We start from the raw sequence: 15,103 nt of genomic DNA on the forward strand, positions 1-15,103 counted from the left end.
TATGATCAGAATAAGTAGAGAAATGTCTGAGTACGTTCAGTTTTACTCACCTGTCTTTGTATCAAATAACGTAGAAGTTTACCAGCACTGTAATTTTTAATTTTCCAAAGGGGACGTTTCACGCTGTCCGACGGACATGCTCTGGTCGATGATCGGCTAAAAGCGCGGGATCAGAGTTTGTAATCTCTACAGTGACAGTCAATATTCTGAGTACTTCTTTTTCAGTGCTCGCCCTATCCATGGCAAGTTTTACTAACAAGTGGTGTGACATGTAGTAGTAGTAGTAGTTGTTGTAGTAGTAGTAGTATGTCATTCTGCCTTACGGCAGGTCTTGTCATGGGTTGAGCCCCCTCCACTTTTGTCTGTCCATAGCCAGTCTTTTCATTTCTTTAATATTTGTCTCCTATGATATTGTCCAGTATTTGATTTCTTCTTTTTCCTCTTACCCTTTTCCCCTCCACTATTTCTTCTACTCCTTCCTTCAATAAACAGTTCCTCCTCAAACAATGTCCAATACAGTTTCGTTTTCTTCTTCTGATGACTTTCAGCATGTTTCTTTCTTTTCCATCTCTTCTTACTACTTCTTCATTCCTTACTCGGTCTTCCCTTTTCACTTTTTCCTTTCTTCTCCATATCCACATTTCTAGTGCCTCCAATCTTCCTTCATTTTCCTTCCTCAATGTCCAGGTCTCCGCACCATACAATGCAACGCTCCAGATGTAACATTTGGCAAGTCTTTTCCGCAGATCTGTGTTTAGTGGTCCTCAAAGTAATTTCTGTTTCCTCTTGAATCCTTCTTTTGCCATTCCAATTCATTTCCTAGTTTCTGTTGAGCAATACATATTGTATATTATTTCACTTCCCAAGTAACTGAAGTTATTCAGTTTCTCTATTTCCTCTCCCCCTATTTTCATACGGCACTTTCTCCCCTTTCCTACAATTACCATGCTTTTCGTTTTCTTCTTGTTAATCTTCATTCCATATTCTTCTAATTTTATATTTAGATCTTCTAACATTTCTTCCATCTCTCTTGCACTCTCTGCCATCACAACTATGTCGTCTGAAAATCGTATACACTCCACTCTCCGACCCCCTGTACAAACTCCTCTCCTTCCACCAAAACTTTCATTAATAATTTCCTCCAGATAGATATTGAACAGTGTTAGTGATAAACAACAACCTTGTCTTACACCTCATCCCAGTTCAATTTCTTCATTCATCACACTTCCTATTCTCTGGTTCATATACACTCCTGGAAATGGAAAAAAGAACACATTGACACCGGTGTGTCAGACCTACCATACTTGCTCCGGACACTGCGAGAGGGCTGTACAAGCAATGATCACACGCACGGCACAGCGGACACACCAGGAACCGCGGTGTTGGCCGTCGAATGGCGCTAGCTGCGCAGCATTTGTGCACCGCCGCCGTCAGTGTCAGCCAGTTTGCCGTGGCATACGGAGCTCCATCGCAGTCTTTAACACTGGTAGCATGCCGCGACAGCGTGGACGTGAACCGTAAGTGCAGTTGACGGACTTTGAGAGGGGGCGTATAGTGGGCATGCGGGAGGCCGGGTGGACGTACCGCCGAATTGCTCAACACGTGGGGCGTGAGGTCTCCACAGTACATCGATGTTGTCGCCAGTGGTCGGCGGAAGGTGCACGTGCCCGTCGACCTGGGACCGGACCGCAGCGACGCACGGATGCACGCCAAGACCGTAGGATCCTACGCAGTGCCGTAGGGGACCGCACCGCCACTTCCCAGCAAATTAGGGACACTGTTGCTCCTGGGGTATCGGCGAGGACCATTCGCAACCGTCTCCATGAAGCTGGGCTACGGTCCCGCACACCGTTAGGCCGTCTTCCGCTCACGCCCCAACATCGTGCAGCCCGCCTCCAGTGGTGTCGCGACAGGCGTGAATGGAGGGACGAATGGAGACGTGTCGTCTTCAGCGATGAGAGTCGCTTCTGCCTTGGTTCCAGTGATGGTCGTATGCGTGTTTGGCGCCGTGCAGGTGAGCGCCACAATCAGGACTGCATACGACCGAGGCACACAGGGCCAACACCCGGCATCATGGTGTGGGGAGCGATCTCCTACACTGGCCGTACACCACTGGTGATCGTCGAGGGGACACTGAATAGTGCACGGTACATCCAAACCGTCATCGAACCCATCGTTCTGCCATTCCTAGACCGACAAGGGAACTTGCTGTTCCAACAGGACAATGCACGTCCGCATGTATCCCGTGCCACCCAACGTGCTCTAGAAGGTGTAAGTCAACTACCCTGGCCAGCAAGATCTCCGGATCTGTCCCCCATTGAGCATGTTTGGGACTGGATGAAGCGTCGTCTCACGCGGTCTGCACGTCCAGCACGAACGCTGGTCCAACTGAGGCGCCAGGTGGAAATGGCATGGCAAGCCGTTCCACAGGACTACATCCAGCATCTCTACGATCGTCTCCATGGGAGAATAGCAGACTGCATTGCTGCGAAAGGTGGATATACACTGTACTAGTGCTGACATTGTGCATGCTCTGTTGCCTGTGTCTATGTGCCTGTGGTTCTGTCAGTGTGATCATGTGATGTATCTGACCCGAGGAATGTGTCAATAAAGATTCCCCTTCCTGGGACAATGAATTCACGGTGTTCTTATTTCAATTTCCAGGAGTGTATAAATTTCTAATTAGCCGTCTATCCCTCCAGTCAACTCCATGTTTCCTTAGGATTTTCATCAGTTTGTCCCATCTGACACAGTCAAAAACCTTCTCAAGATCAATGAACACAGCATACACCTCCCTTTTCTTCTCCACGTACCTCTCCCCTATCACCCCCAGTAGCCCAAAGGTATCTCTAGTTCCCACTCCTGGCCTGAAACCAAATTGTTCATCTCTTATTACGCAATTCAGCTTTCCATATAGCCTTCTGCTGAGCGTCCCCAGCAATACTTTGGCTGAATGCGATATCAGGCTCACTGTTTTGTGTTCCTCACACTTTTTTCTGTTCTTTTTCTTTTCCATAGGTATTAAGATACTTTCTGTCAGTCCTTTGGCCATTTTCTTGTCATGTATATTTGATTACACAATTCAGTCAACTCCCTTTTCCCATCTTTCTCCAATGACTTTAACAGTTCCGCAGGAATCTCATCAATTCCCGTTGCCTTTCCATTTTGCATCTCATTCATAGATACATCAATCTCACTAGTCAGTATTGCATTTCCTTTGTCATCATCTGCAACTTTATGTTCTTCTTCTATCATAAGCTCTTCTTCTCTTGGTCGGCTGTCTGCAGCGTATAGCCATTCCACCTTGTCATTATTTCTAGGGGTTCACTTATCATTTTACGTGAAAGGGATATGTTTTTCTCGAAAAATGTACCGGAAAACATGCCAGTGTGGCGAGATTTCATTAGCGTGCTTCGCATGTGCGAGAAATATTTATGCTTGCCTTCATTCTATAATAAGTTTCACCCCACTGATTGCGAGAACGCTCACGAATAGACGATACGATGAGGTACGATTACGTAATATGTAATATACTTTATCTGTATTTTTATACTATGTATCACGATGAAAGTAACTGTCAATATATTGATTGTTAATCACACCTCCCGGTGTTTTACTTCAAGAAAAGGATAAGGGAAGGTTTCTGATCGTCGTAATATTATCAGATACACAGAAAAAACTATCGAATGAGAAAAAGCTACGATCAAGACTCGAACAGGACCAGCAGATTGGCGCTTTAATGTGTTGACCGCTCGATCGCCGACCTCGCTCTGCTAGACGTGTAGGATGACGGATACCCAAATTACAGCACGAAAACACAAAAACGTTAATAACTCGAAAGTTATTAACTACGGACCCCGTATTATCTCAATGAGAAGGTTTATTTTTTGATGATCTTTCGTTTTATAACACTGAAAATTCGATTTTCTGTCATTATCTGTTTACCTCGATTTTTTTCGAAAACTAGCGAGTGTTTAGCAAAGAGCCCAAAAGCGTGTCTCTTTACTTTAGATGTACAACTTCCTTGTAAAGCCTGATCAAAGCTGTGGCCCAGATGCCACGCCCTTCCCTTGTAAGTGGAGGCTCCCTCCCGTTCTCGATTTGGTAAGCGAACAACACTTCTGAAACCATCAGAAGAGAGCCGTCACTACCGTCATATCCTTGGCTATCCTAAAAAAGGAAGCCCAGCAAACAAAGACAATTCGCGTTGCTTATCATTTGCACGGTTACAACACGTACTTAGATCCACGTAATGAATGCTGCCGAAGTACGATGCGCTTCTCAAGCATTTTCCAGAAATCGAGGCTCAAAATTTTACGAGCCTGTTGAATATGTCACGAAAGCGCCAGCTGTTGGTGCATGAGACGACGAAGGCTACTAGATATCCTTGGGTAAGAGAAGAAATATTGCATTTAAATGATGAAAGGAGAAAATATAAAAATGCAGTAAATGAAGCAGGCAAAAACGAATACAAACGCCTCAAAAATGAGATCGACAGGAAGTTCAAAATGGCTAAGCAGGGATGGCTAGAGGACAAATGTAAGGATTTAGAGGCATATCTCACTACGGGTAAGATAGATACTGCCTACAGGAAAATTAAAGAGACCTTTGGAGAAAAGAGAACCACTTGTATGAATATCAAGAGCTCAGATGGAAACCCAATTCTAAGCAAAGAAGGGAAAGCAGAAAGATGGAAGGATTATATAGAGGGACTATACAAGGGCAATGTACTTGAGGATAATATTATGGAAATGGACGTAGATGAAGATGAAATGGGAGATATCATACTGCGTGAAGAGTTTGACAGAGCACTGGAAGACCTAAGTCGAAACAAGGCCCCGGGAGTGGACAACATTCCATTACAAATACTGATAACCTTAGGAGAGCCAGCCCTGACAAACCTCTACCCTCTGGTGAGCAAGATGTATGATAGATTTAGACAAAGCTTTTGACAATGTTGACTGGAGTACTCCTTTTCAAATTCTGAAGGTGGCACGGGTAATATACAGGGAGCAAAAGGCTATTTACAATTTGTACAGAAACCGGATGGCAGTTATAAGAGTCGAGGGGCATGAAAGGGAAGCAGTGGTTGGGAAGGGAGTGAGACAGGGTTGTAGCCTATCCCCGATGTTATTCAATCTGTATATGGGCAAGCAGTGAAGGAATCATCATCATCATCATCATCATCATTTAAGACTGATTATGCCTTTCAGCGTTCAGTCTGGAGCCTAGCCCCCCTTATACAGTTCCTCCATGATCCCCTATTCAGTGCTAACATTGGTGCCTCTTCTGATGTTAAACCTATTACTTCAAAATCATTCTTAACCGAATCCAGGTACCTTCTCCTTGGTCTGCCACGACTCCTCCTACCCTCTACTGCTGAACCCATGAGCCTCTTGGGTAACCTTGCTTCTCCCATGCGTGTAACATGACCCCACCATCTAAGCCTGTTCGCCCTGACTGCTACATCTATAGAGTTCATTCCCAGTTTTTCTTTGATTTCCTCATTGTGGACACCCTCCTGCCATTGTTCCCATCCACTAGTACCTGCAATCATCCTAGCTACTTTCATATCCGTAACCTCAACCTTGTTGATAAGGTAACCTGAATCCACCCAGCTTTCGCTCCCATACAACAAAGTTGGTCGAAAGATTGAACGGTGCACAGATAACTTAGTCTTGGTACTGACTTCCTTCTCGCAGAAGAGAGTAGATCGTAGCTGAGCGCTCACTGCATTAGCTTTGCTACACCTCGCTTCCAGTTCTTTCACTATGTTGCCATCCTGTGAGAATATGCATCCTAAGTACTTGAAACCGTCCACCTGTTCTAACTTTGTTCCTCCTATTTGGCACTCAATCCGTTTATATTTCTTTCCCACTGACATTACTTTCGTTTTGGAGATGCTAATCTTCATACCATAGTCCTTACATTTCTGATCTAGCTCTGAAATATTACTTTGCAAACTTTCAATCGAATCTGCCATCACAACTAAGTCATCCGCATATGCAAGACTGCTTATTTTGTGTTCACATACCTTAATCTCACCCAGCCAGTCTATTGTTTTCAACATATGATCCATAAATAATATGAACAACAGTGGAGACAGGTTGCAGCCTTGTCTTACCCCTGAAACTACTCTGAACCATGAGCTCAATTTATCGTCAACTCTAACTGCTGCCTGACTATCCATGTAAAGACCTTTAATTGCTTGCAAAAGTTTGCCTCCTATTCCATAATCTTGTAGAACAGACAATAACTTCCTCCTAGGAACCCGGTCATATGCCTTTTCTAGATCTATAAAGCATAGATACAATTCCCTGTTCCAATCATAACACTTCTCCATTATTTGCCGTAAGCTAAAGATCTGGTCCTGACAACCTCACAGAGGCCTAAACCCACACTGATTTTCATCCAATTGGTCCTGAACTAATACTCGCACTTTCCTTTCAACAATACCTGAGAAGATTTTACCCACAACGCTGATTAAAGAGATACCTCTGTAGTTGTTACAATCTTTTCTGCAGTGAAGGAAACAAAAGAAAAATTCGGAGTAGGTATTAACATACATAGAGAAGAAATAAAAACTTTGATGTTCGCCGATGACATTGTAATTCTGTCAGAGACAGCAAAGGACTTGGAAGAGCAGTTGAACGGAATGGTCAGTGTCATGAAAGGAGGATATAAGACGAACATCAACAAAAGAAAAACGAGGATAATGGAATGTAGTCGAATTAAGTCGGGTGATGCTGAGGGAATTAGATTAGGAAATGAGACACCTAAAGTAGTAAAGGAGTTTTGCTATTTGGGGAGCAAAATAACTGATGATGGTCGAAGTAGAGAGGATATAAAATGTAGACTGGCAATGGCAAGGAATGCGTTTCTGAAGAAGAGAAATTTGTTAACCTCGAGTATAGATTTAAGTGTCAGGGAGTCGTTTCTGAAAGTATTTGTATGGAGCGTAGCCATGTATTGAAGTGAAACATGGACGATAACTAGTTTGGACAAGAAGAGAATAGAAGCTTTCGAAATGTGGTGCTACACAAGAATGCTGAAGATTAGATGGGTAGATCACATAACTAATGAGGAGTTATTGAATAGGATTGGGGAGAAGTTTGTGGCACCACTTGACTAGAAGAATGGATCGCTTGGTTGGACATGTTCTGAGGCATCAAGGGATCACCAATTTAGTATTGGAGGGCAGCGTGGAGGGTAAAAATCGTAGAGGGAGACCAAGATATGAATACACTAAACAGATTCAGAAGGATGTAGGTTGCAGTAGGTACTGGCAGATGAAGAAGCTTGCAGAGGATAGAGTAGCATGGAGAGCTGCATCAAACCAGTCTCAGGACTGAAGACAACACCAACAACAACAATTCCGTCTTACACTGATGTTCCAGTTAAGCGCCTGTATACAAAGAGAGAGTAATAAAAATTTAATCGAATGTGTAACTGTTCTGTTTCAGTCCATAATCGACGTCGGAGTCCAGTTTAGTTGCAGTGATGGGAACACCGTTCCGTTTGTAAGTATCTAAGATATGTGCAGTGTATCTTGTGATTTGTTGAAATTAAAAAATATTTATACAAAAAACTTTACTGTCTAGATGACAAATTACATTAAACAATTAAATCATGATGAGTAATATCGGACCGGCCGTTGTGGCCGAGCGGTTCTAGGCGCTTCAGTCTGGAACCGCGCTGCTGCTACGGTCGCAGGTTCGAATCCTGCCTCGGGCATGGATGTGTGTGGTGTCCTTAGGTTAGTTAGGTTTAAGTAGTTCTAAGTCTAGGGGACTGATGACCTCAGATGTTAACCCCAATAGTGATCAGAGCCATTTGAAGCATTTGAACCATTTGACTAGTTTCGGTTGGGTACAACGACCGTCTTCAGATCGTAAAAGCACGTGAATATGCATTAAATATGCATTGAAGAGTGTTAGTAGGAACATCATGCGAAAACATGCACTCGTATTAAAAAGCAACCGCAGTAGGACAACACTGACGTTAAAACATCGTCAAGGACGAGCCAGGTCGTAACCTACAATCTTGTGAGACACAAGTAAAAAAAGATGTGGGGGTGGGGGGATGGAGGGAGCAGTTGCCTAAGTAGAATTGCAACTAGATAACTCTATCATTCTTAGAACGGGAACGTACTGCCCGTCTGCATGGGCTGGTTTCATCTTATTTCTGTCAGGAACGAGTACATACAATGTAACGATGGCTTTTTTATATTTTACAATGGATTACTCTCTTGTCAGCCAGGATGTAGAACGCTTTTTGATTTTTGTTTCCGCTGCACAAAGCTTTCTCACTGTATTAGCTGTTTTATAAAAGCATAGAATGAATGACCGATTCGATTTTACTTATGAAACTATCCCACCTCTTTTTTAACTGCATCTCGCAAGATTATAGTTTACGAACTGGTTCGTCCTTGATGTTGTTTTTAATATGACAGTTGCCTTAGTCTAGCTGTTTGTTGATACGAATGCATATTTCTGTATGATGTTCACTATAGATACTGTCCAATGCACATTCACCTGCATTGCGAACGTTCTGAAGATGGTTGATGACCGAAACTATTCACCATGTTTTAATTGTCTAACGCAAATTGCGGTCTACGCAATAAAAGTGTTTTCTGTAATTTTTTGAATTTTATGAATTACGTTGAGACCGCTCGCTGTCTCCTTTCCTGATACTGTCAGGCTTCACAAGTATTTGGTACTGATAATCAGATGTGTATTTGTTTAAAATTGTCATTTCTTTGATTTTAATGAAATTAGTGCGTTTTTTTCCTTTTTTATTTGCTGAAAATAACTTTTCACAATACATTATTAATATGTGTCATTTCTTCAAAGAAATAGATGGCTACAAATATAAGCTGTGCAGTTAATAATTCATATAACTCATGCACCTATGTACAAGATAATCTGACACGTAAATGTCTCTGCCTTGACATAGATATGGTAGGTGGTTAGAAGAGAAATGCTGTGGTGGAGTCAGAGACGGGACAAAAATTCTGAGAAGAGGAAGGACTCTCTCGTCTGAATGATGTATACTTCAGTTACTTAAAAACTTCAGATGAGGGCTAAAAGTCGTAAACGTAAGAGTCAAAGTACAAAATAATCGAAATAATTGTGAAGAATTTTGTATTAACATGATATACGTTCGTTACCCACCTTTGGCTATCGTTCCACATAACCACTACCTCTATCCAGACAATCAGTGTCTTTAGATCTGACAAGTTAAAAATTAGCGCCAGAGTGGGGTTAGAACCCAGATTCTGGTTTTTACAGTAGTAAGTCAATTTGTTACAAAATAAGGAGAACTTATTCTTCTTCTCTCTCGTTTGGGCCCTCTGTGTCTCTCCCAGTCTCGCTTGAGTTTGAGAAATGTTGATTCACCAGGATTGGCAACAAAGCATTCACTCTTACACTCTTAGAAAGTACTGTGTCGAGTGGGTAAGTTCAAAACAGTTCAAAAGATGCACATGTTGAGTGGGACGAAAATTATTCTCTACGACTTTTTAATGTGTAAAGAAAAGAAGACAATGTCTTATACATTATACAACAAATTATCGTAGAAGAAACGTGTAGATTAAACTACAGGATGGCGCAGTTAAAAATTTACCGCCTTCCCTTTCCATTCGAATGCAATATTTCGACTTCTGAAATGGAGTAAGCAACAACAACAATGGGACAGTTTTAGGAAATAATCGATTGTTAGCATTCTTCTGTCAGCATTTCAGTTTATTTCATTAGTGAAGTCAGACGTTTCTCTATGCGGTCTTCAAAATTTGTTTACAGAAGAAAGAATTGAAATTGTGGAAGCATATGTGAAAACAGGTTAAGGAAACTTGCGAAATTTTCGGGGTCAGTATCCGGACAGGCAGATAGCAAAGAGAGCAATGCAGTGTCTGTATAAAAATTGGCGCATGTAAGTAGCAGGAGTTGCCAGCGGATACTTAAAAGTCTTAATATGAAACCATATCGTGTGATTGTTGTGCGGCGATTACGGGAGGACGACGGTCAGAAACGTGTAGATTAGCCCTACCGCACGTGGCTTTCGAATAACATCGACGGTGGTTTGTTAGACCCTTTCCATTACATCATGAGTGATGTAGCATGGTTTCATCTTCCTGATCATGTAAATTCACAGAACACGAGGTCCTGGGCAACGGAGAACGCTAACATTGTGTGTCAGCAATTACTCCATGACGAAAAAATACGCGTTTGGTGTTTTTTTGACAGTATCCATAACACGGTTACATACATGGAAATTTCTGATACAGTTTGCAATGAGCTCAATGAATATGAAAGACAATACTGCTTCTTCCAGCAATATGGGGCAACATGCCACAAATCTATGGTATCCCTGGAACTAGTCGATGACGTCTGCACTGAGGAACGAACTGTAAGCAAACTTTTACGGCCAAAACGTTTGCCGGATCTAACAACATGTAATTTTTTTTTCCTATGGGGACTTTTGGAGAGCAATGTCTATGAAATAAATCCACACACAATACAGCAACTGAAAGGCAACACCAGTCATGAAGTTGCCGCCTTCGATATCCGAACTTTACGCCGGGTGTTTCTGAACACCTTTAGATGTGCACAGCTGTGCATTGATGTCGCAGGAGGTAACTTTCAGCATATATTTTTCATTTTAAATAAATGGTAAGCCCACTTTAGCTCTTTGTTTCTGTAATTTCTCTGCATTTCCTTTATACTTAAACTGCCTACTTTCATGTGCGCTCCCCTTTAGTTGTGTGTACGATGAATTCTTCTAGGTTATCAGCAGGGTCAGGGCGTCGTTCTGCGGCAACGTTTCAGCAACTTTCTTACTCGTCGTCTTCAGGCGAAGATGACGAGAAGGAAACTTGTCGAAATGTTGCCACAGAACGACGCCTTGACTCGGCTGATAAACCTGAAAAGAGATCATCATAGAAATTCGCCAAGAAAGCGTGCATTCCCTTATAGTCGTGTATAGTTTATACTTTTTCACTCCAGTGTAGTTGAGCATTCCGTGTGTTCTCAGAATATTTTTAGGGACATGCAGCATAGTGAGGAATCACGTTTTGTGGCGGTATGCTTTCTCCTTTCTCTTATTTGTGTATCAGCCCAAACCACTTCATTTGCGAACGAGGTGAAACAGTGCTAACTCAAAATAATACCTAAGACCAGATCTAACACGACATATTTTTAATGAAACTAAGCTGTTAGTCGTTTAATGATCGTGGCCCTTATCTCTGCCCTCAGATCTTCAGGATCACAGTGGAGGACGTGAACAACCATGCGCCGGTGTTCGAACAGTCCAGCTACAACTGCACCCTGCCGATGCCCTACCCTCCGGATAGCGACCTCTCCTCCTTTATGGCTGAGATCAACGTGCGGGACATAGACTTCAGTAATCAAGCCATCGCCATCCATTTCGACGAAGAGGGAGAGCAGCTGTTCACAGCAGAAGCGACCTACCAGGGGAACAGAGGCTACGCCGTTCAGCTGTACAGCAAAGCGACGATCAACCTCTCAGAGACGACGAACTTCACTATGACGGCTGTGGTAAGTGACTGCCTACAACTCACAATATACAGGCGCTTCACGGACAGGCATCCAACTTCAACGGGACTGCAGGGCAAGTTGTTAGTAAAAGCAGGGCACTCCACAAATTTATAGGGGGACTGCCTTAGTAGAATAGTCAGGCTGGGATGTTGAGATTTCGTCCATAGTACAGCTCGGTTCATTTTACGTAAACGTCAGTGACCTGAGAGTGAGGTAGAGACATTCCCAATTGCGATTCATAACGAGGTCATTTACAATTACTGCCTTTATCTTACAATATTGGAAAAGTGCCCAAAAACGTTGGTCAGATGCGGTGGTTTGTAGATTGATTTAAATAATGAAAACTGCCCCAGTTACTTATATTTTGCTGCTTAGCAGAACACGTTCGAGAATTTATTCTCACTTTCAAGTGCACTTGTGCATTTGTTTACATGGGTATGTTTGGTGATTTTTGCATATGTGCTTTTCTGCCTCTCTTGCGTCTTTTCGGCCTCCTCCAGTATACAGAATGTCACACATTATGTGTATAATATCTTCGTAGTATGTTTTGTAAACAAACAGTGTAAGTGATGATTTGCGGCTGTGTGATATTCTAAATACAGTGTGTACATAAAGTCCGGGAACACTTGCAATTATTTATTGCACAAGAAGCAAAGACTGTACAGATATCATACATGTGCCATTTCCAAGAGAAACCCTGAAAGTTCTTTTCGTGTATACCGCCACAGCGTAGTTTGGCAATTTGCCGACAGTCAGCGCCTGTCGCCAACATGGCGAGCTCAGGTGAGGAGCGAACTTTCTGTGTGTTGGAGTGTGCGACAGCTGTTCAGCGGATGTTTAGAACCAAGTAGGGTAAGAAGCCACCACCAAGGAAGGCCATTTACCACTGGCACAACAAATTCATTACGACGGGTTGCTTGTGCGCGGCAAAGAGAAGACGACGTCTCAGTGTGAGTGAAGTGAATGTGGAGCGGGTACGAGAGACATTCATAAGGAGTCCAAAGAAATCGGTGCGCCGTGCATCCAGTGAACTCGAATGTATGTATAAAAATACTTTCAGAGTTTCTCTTCAAAATGCAATATGTATGACGTCTGAACAATGTTTAGTTCTTATGCCATAAATAACTGAAAGCGTTCCCGGACTTTATGTACACGCTGTACTTGAGGTGGCACAATACCTTCTAACTTCGAAAAGACGGAAGAGAGACAGAAAAGCACACATGCAAACACCAAACATATTCATGTTAACAAATACACAAACGAGAATAATTTCTCGAAAAGCGTGGTACCAAGCTGCAAAAAATAAGTAACTGGTGAAGTTTTCATTATTTAAATTATGAATGACACAGTTGCAGGCTTTCCCAAAACATCTAATACGATGAACGAAACTAAGGATTGCAGATTAATAATCAGCAGCAGCAATATGTCCCAGATAAAAGTATGAACGCGTGGTGTATGTATGTTAGTGTGTGTAACAGGGTCAGTTCAACTATCTGCTCGACATGTGTAGCAGCGTGGTGCATTGTACGCCCAGCTGTGGTAATCGTTTGCTTACAAGCACCGAAGCACATTATTTCTAATTGCCTTCCATAATAAATCCTGCTTTGAGACAGCGTTATAAATGCATCTGTGCTGTTGAATTTTTCACAAACGTCAGTATAGGGATAGGAAAAACGTTCGGTTAAATCGATACCGATATTGTAGTTCTGAAGAAATGAATTTTTTTGGTTGGTCTCGGTTGTAACGGGTGTTTCTTTTTGTTTTTTTGCTAGGAACCGGGTAAAAAGTCGAAATATCAGTTAGCACTAGCAGCAGGACTGAAAATTTTGGTTTTTAAGTAAATCTTTTAAAAAAACTATTAATTGTATTTGTAAAGTTTCCATTGCGTTATGTTATTATAGCAAATGGGAAAAAAGATCAGCGCTATTTTAACAAGAATGCCGTTAGAAGCGAGCAACAAACACATGGCACAGAGACCAGAATAGCACTGCTGAGACAATGGTTATCATGTGGTGTGACCCATTCTGTGGTTCGCGTGTTCATGCAGCGTCCAACACTTGCCTCATCTGCAGTATCTCGCTGCCGTTATCGGACATCAGTTGTACCACACAGAACGACACCATCCTTGTCTGGAAGTATTTTATGCAGTGGGGTAGCACTGAAGTACAATACATTTGCTTTGAATGCAGCCCTTGTAAACGGACAGTTTAACACGAAAAACAGAGTCCTTGAGCCTAAGTTTTCACCCTTTAGCACCGACTGTTCGTAATGCCCAAATACTGGTATGATCCACGATTACAAAGTGATTCCTGAGCAGTTTAAAAAAAAATTAAAATGAATAGAAAAAGCCTGGTGACTTTTTGTAGTATTGAACAACTTAATCACTTTTCGAGAAAAGCAGCGAACGGTGGACGGAAGTGCTTTTATTCGTCTGTGTAATTCAATGTTTTTATTGTACGTAGCTTAAAACTGAGGGAGTCAACATTTTACCTCCTTTTTTGATTTCTACGTTTCTTACAGGAAATGACAGGAATAAAAACTAAAGAGTCGGCTATTTTAGAAACTGGTCATTTTGAGCGGTTTGGACAGTCAGGTTAAACTGGCGTTGAAAAAAACCGGTATACGTGAAAACCGATATAACTGAAAATCGGTTGCTTCAGCGAAAATCGCCGTTCCTAGTGTACTACCAGCTACGTGTTAGAAGGTTATAGCAACTGTGCTACTAGCAACTGCAGCCGTTTGCGTGCTTGGTGAGGACAATGGTTGCCAAAATGCTCAGCCTGATCAGTATATGTCTTCCCAGCGGTCGGCCCGCAGTAAGTACAGTAATTGCGAACTTATACTTGGGACGGATTTTGCACCGGAGCCGGTTGCTTACAGGAAGTCACAGGTAAGGGGGATTAACTACAATACAACAGGAGGAGTATGGGTAATGTGGAAAGGCTAATCCTGTAGCGAACTTGCATTTCATATGGCTGCGTATAGGGCTAACAAATCTATTGTGGATTTCAGTGTTTAAACAGTTGTCTAGTTCTCAGCTACTCTCATTATTTTTTAAATGAATTTGTGGTGTGTTAAGTATAAATTTTCTTAATATGATGTACGACTGTACAATTTCAGCCTTATATCGTTTTAAAGCATCTAAAAAGGGAGCATTACACATTGAATGCAATAGTATCACGTTTTTAACATAGAACAAGTCATATCCCAAGATTTTCTAGGACGATCGTAACTTATTTTATAGAGGATTTGTTAATGGTACATTACGCCATGTACGTCTTTGCTCCTATGACTGCATATAATTGTTATAAAGTAAATGGTAAATCATTTATCGAAACTTTAAGAGCAAGTTCTTTTTGAGCAGTTGTTGCAAAGTTTTTTCATGTATGGACCATGTTTTTAATGTAAATACACTAGGAAGATTATAATTATTTCACAGAACTTGATTAATTACGATGTATAGGTCTTGTTCGTACTGTTGTCGTGTGTTCAGGCGGCATATTTTCGAAGGCGTCCCTTGCCGTCATCTTCAGATGATACCTGCGCTG

The 15,103-nt window shown here is 42.1% G+C and overlaps 1 protein-coding gene across 1 annotated transcript in view; it reads left to right on the forward strand.

Annotated features, from left to right (window-relative positions):
- The window catches only part of LOC126101594 (uncharacterized), a 69,723-nt gene that overhangs the window by 14,252 nt on the left and 40,368 nt on the right, over positions 1-15,103 (forward strand). The window contains exons 3-4 of the mRNA XM_049912272.1: positions 7,464-7,520; positions 11,253-11,555. Of these exons, the coding sequence (XP_049768229.1) occupies positions 7,464-7,520; positions 11,253-11,555 (360 nt within the window). The remainder of the gene's footprint in view (positions 1-7,463; positions 7,521-11,252; positions 11,556-15,103) is intronic.

The sequence above is a fragment of the Schistocerca cancellata genome, chromosome 9 (genome assembly GCF_023864275.1).
Source record: "Schistocerca cancellata isolate TAMUIC-IGC-003103 chromosome 9, iqSchCanc2.1, whole genome shotgun sequence".
Taxonomy (NCBI): Eukaryota; Metazoa; Arthropoda; class Insecta; order Orthoptera; family Acrididae; genus Schistocerca; species Schistocerca cancellata.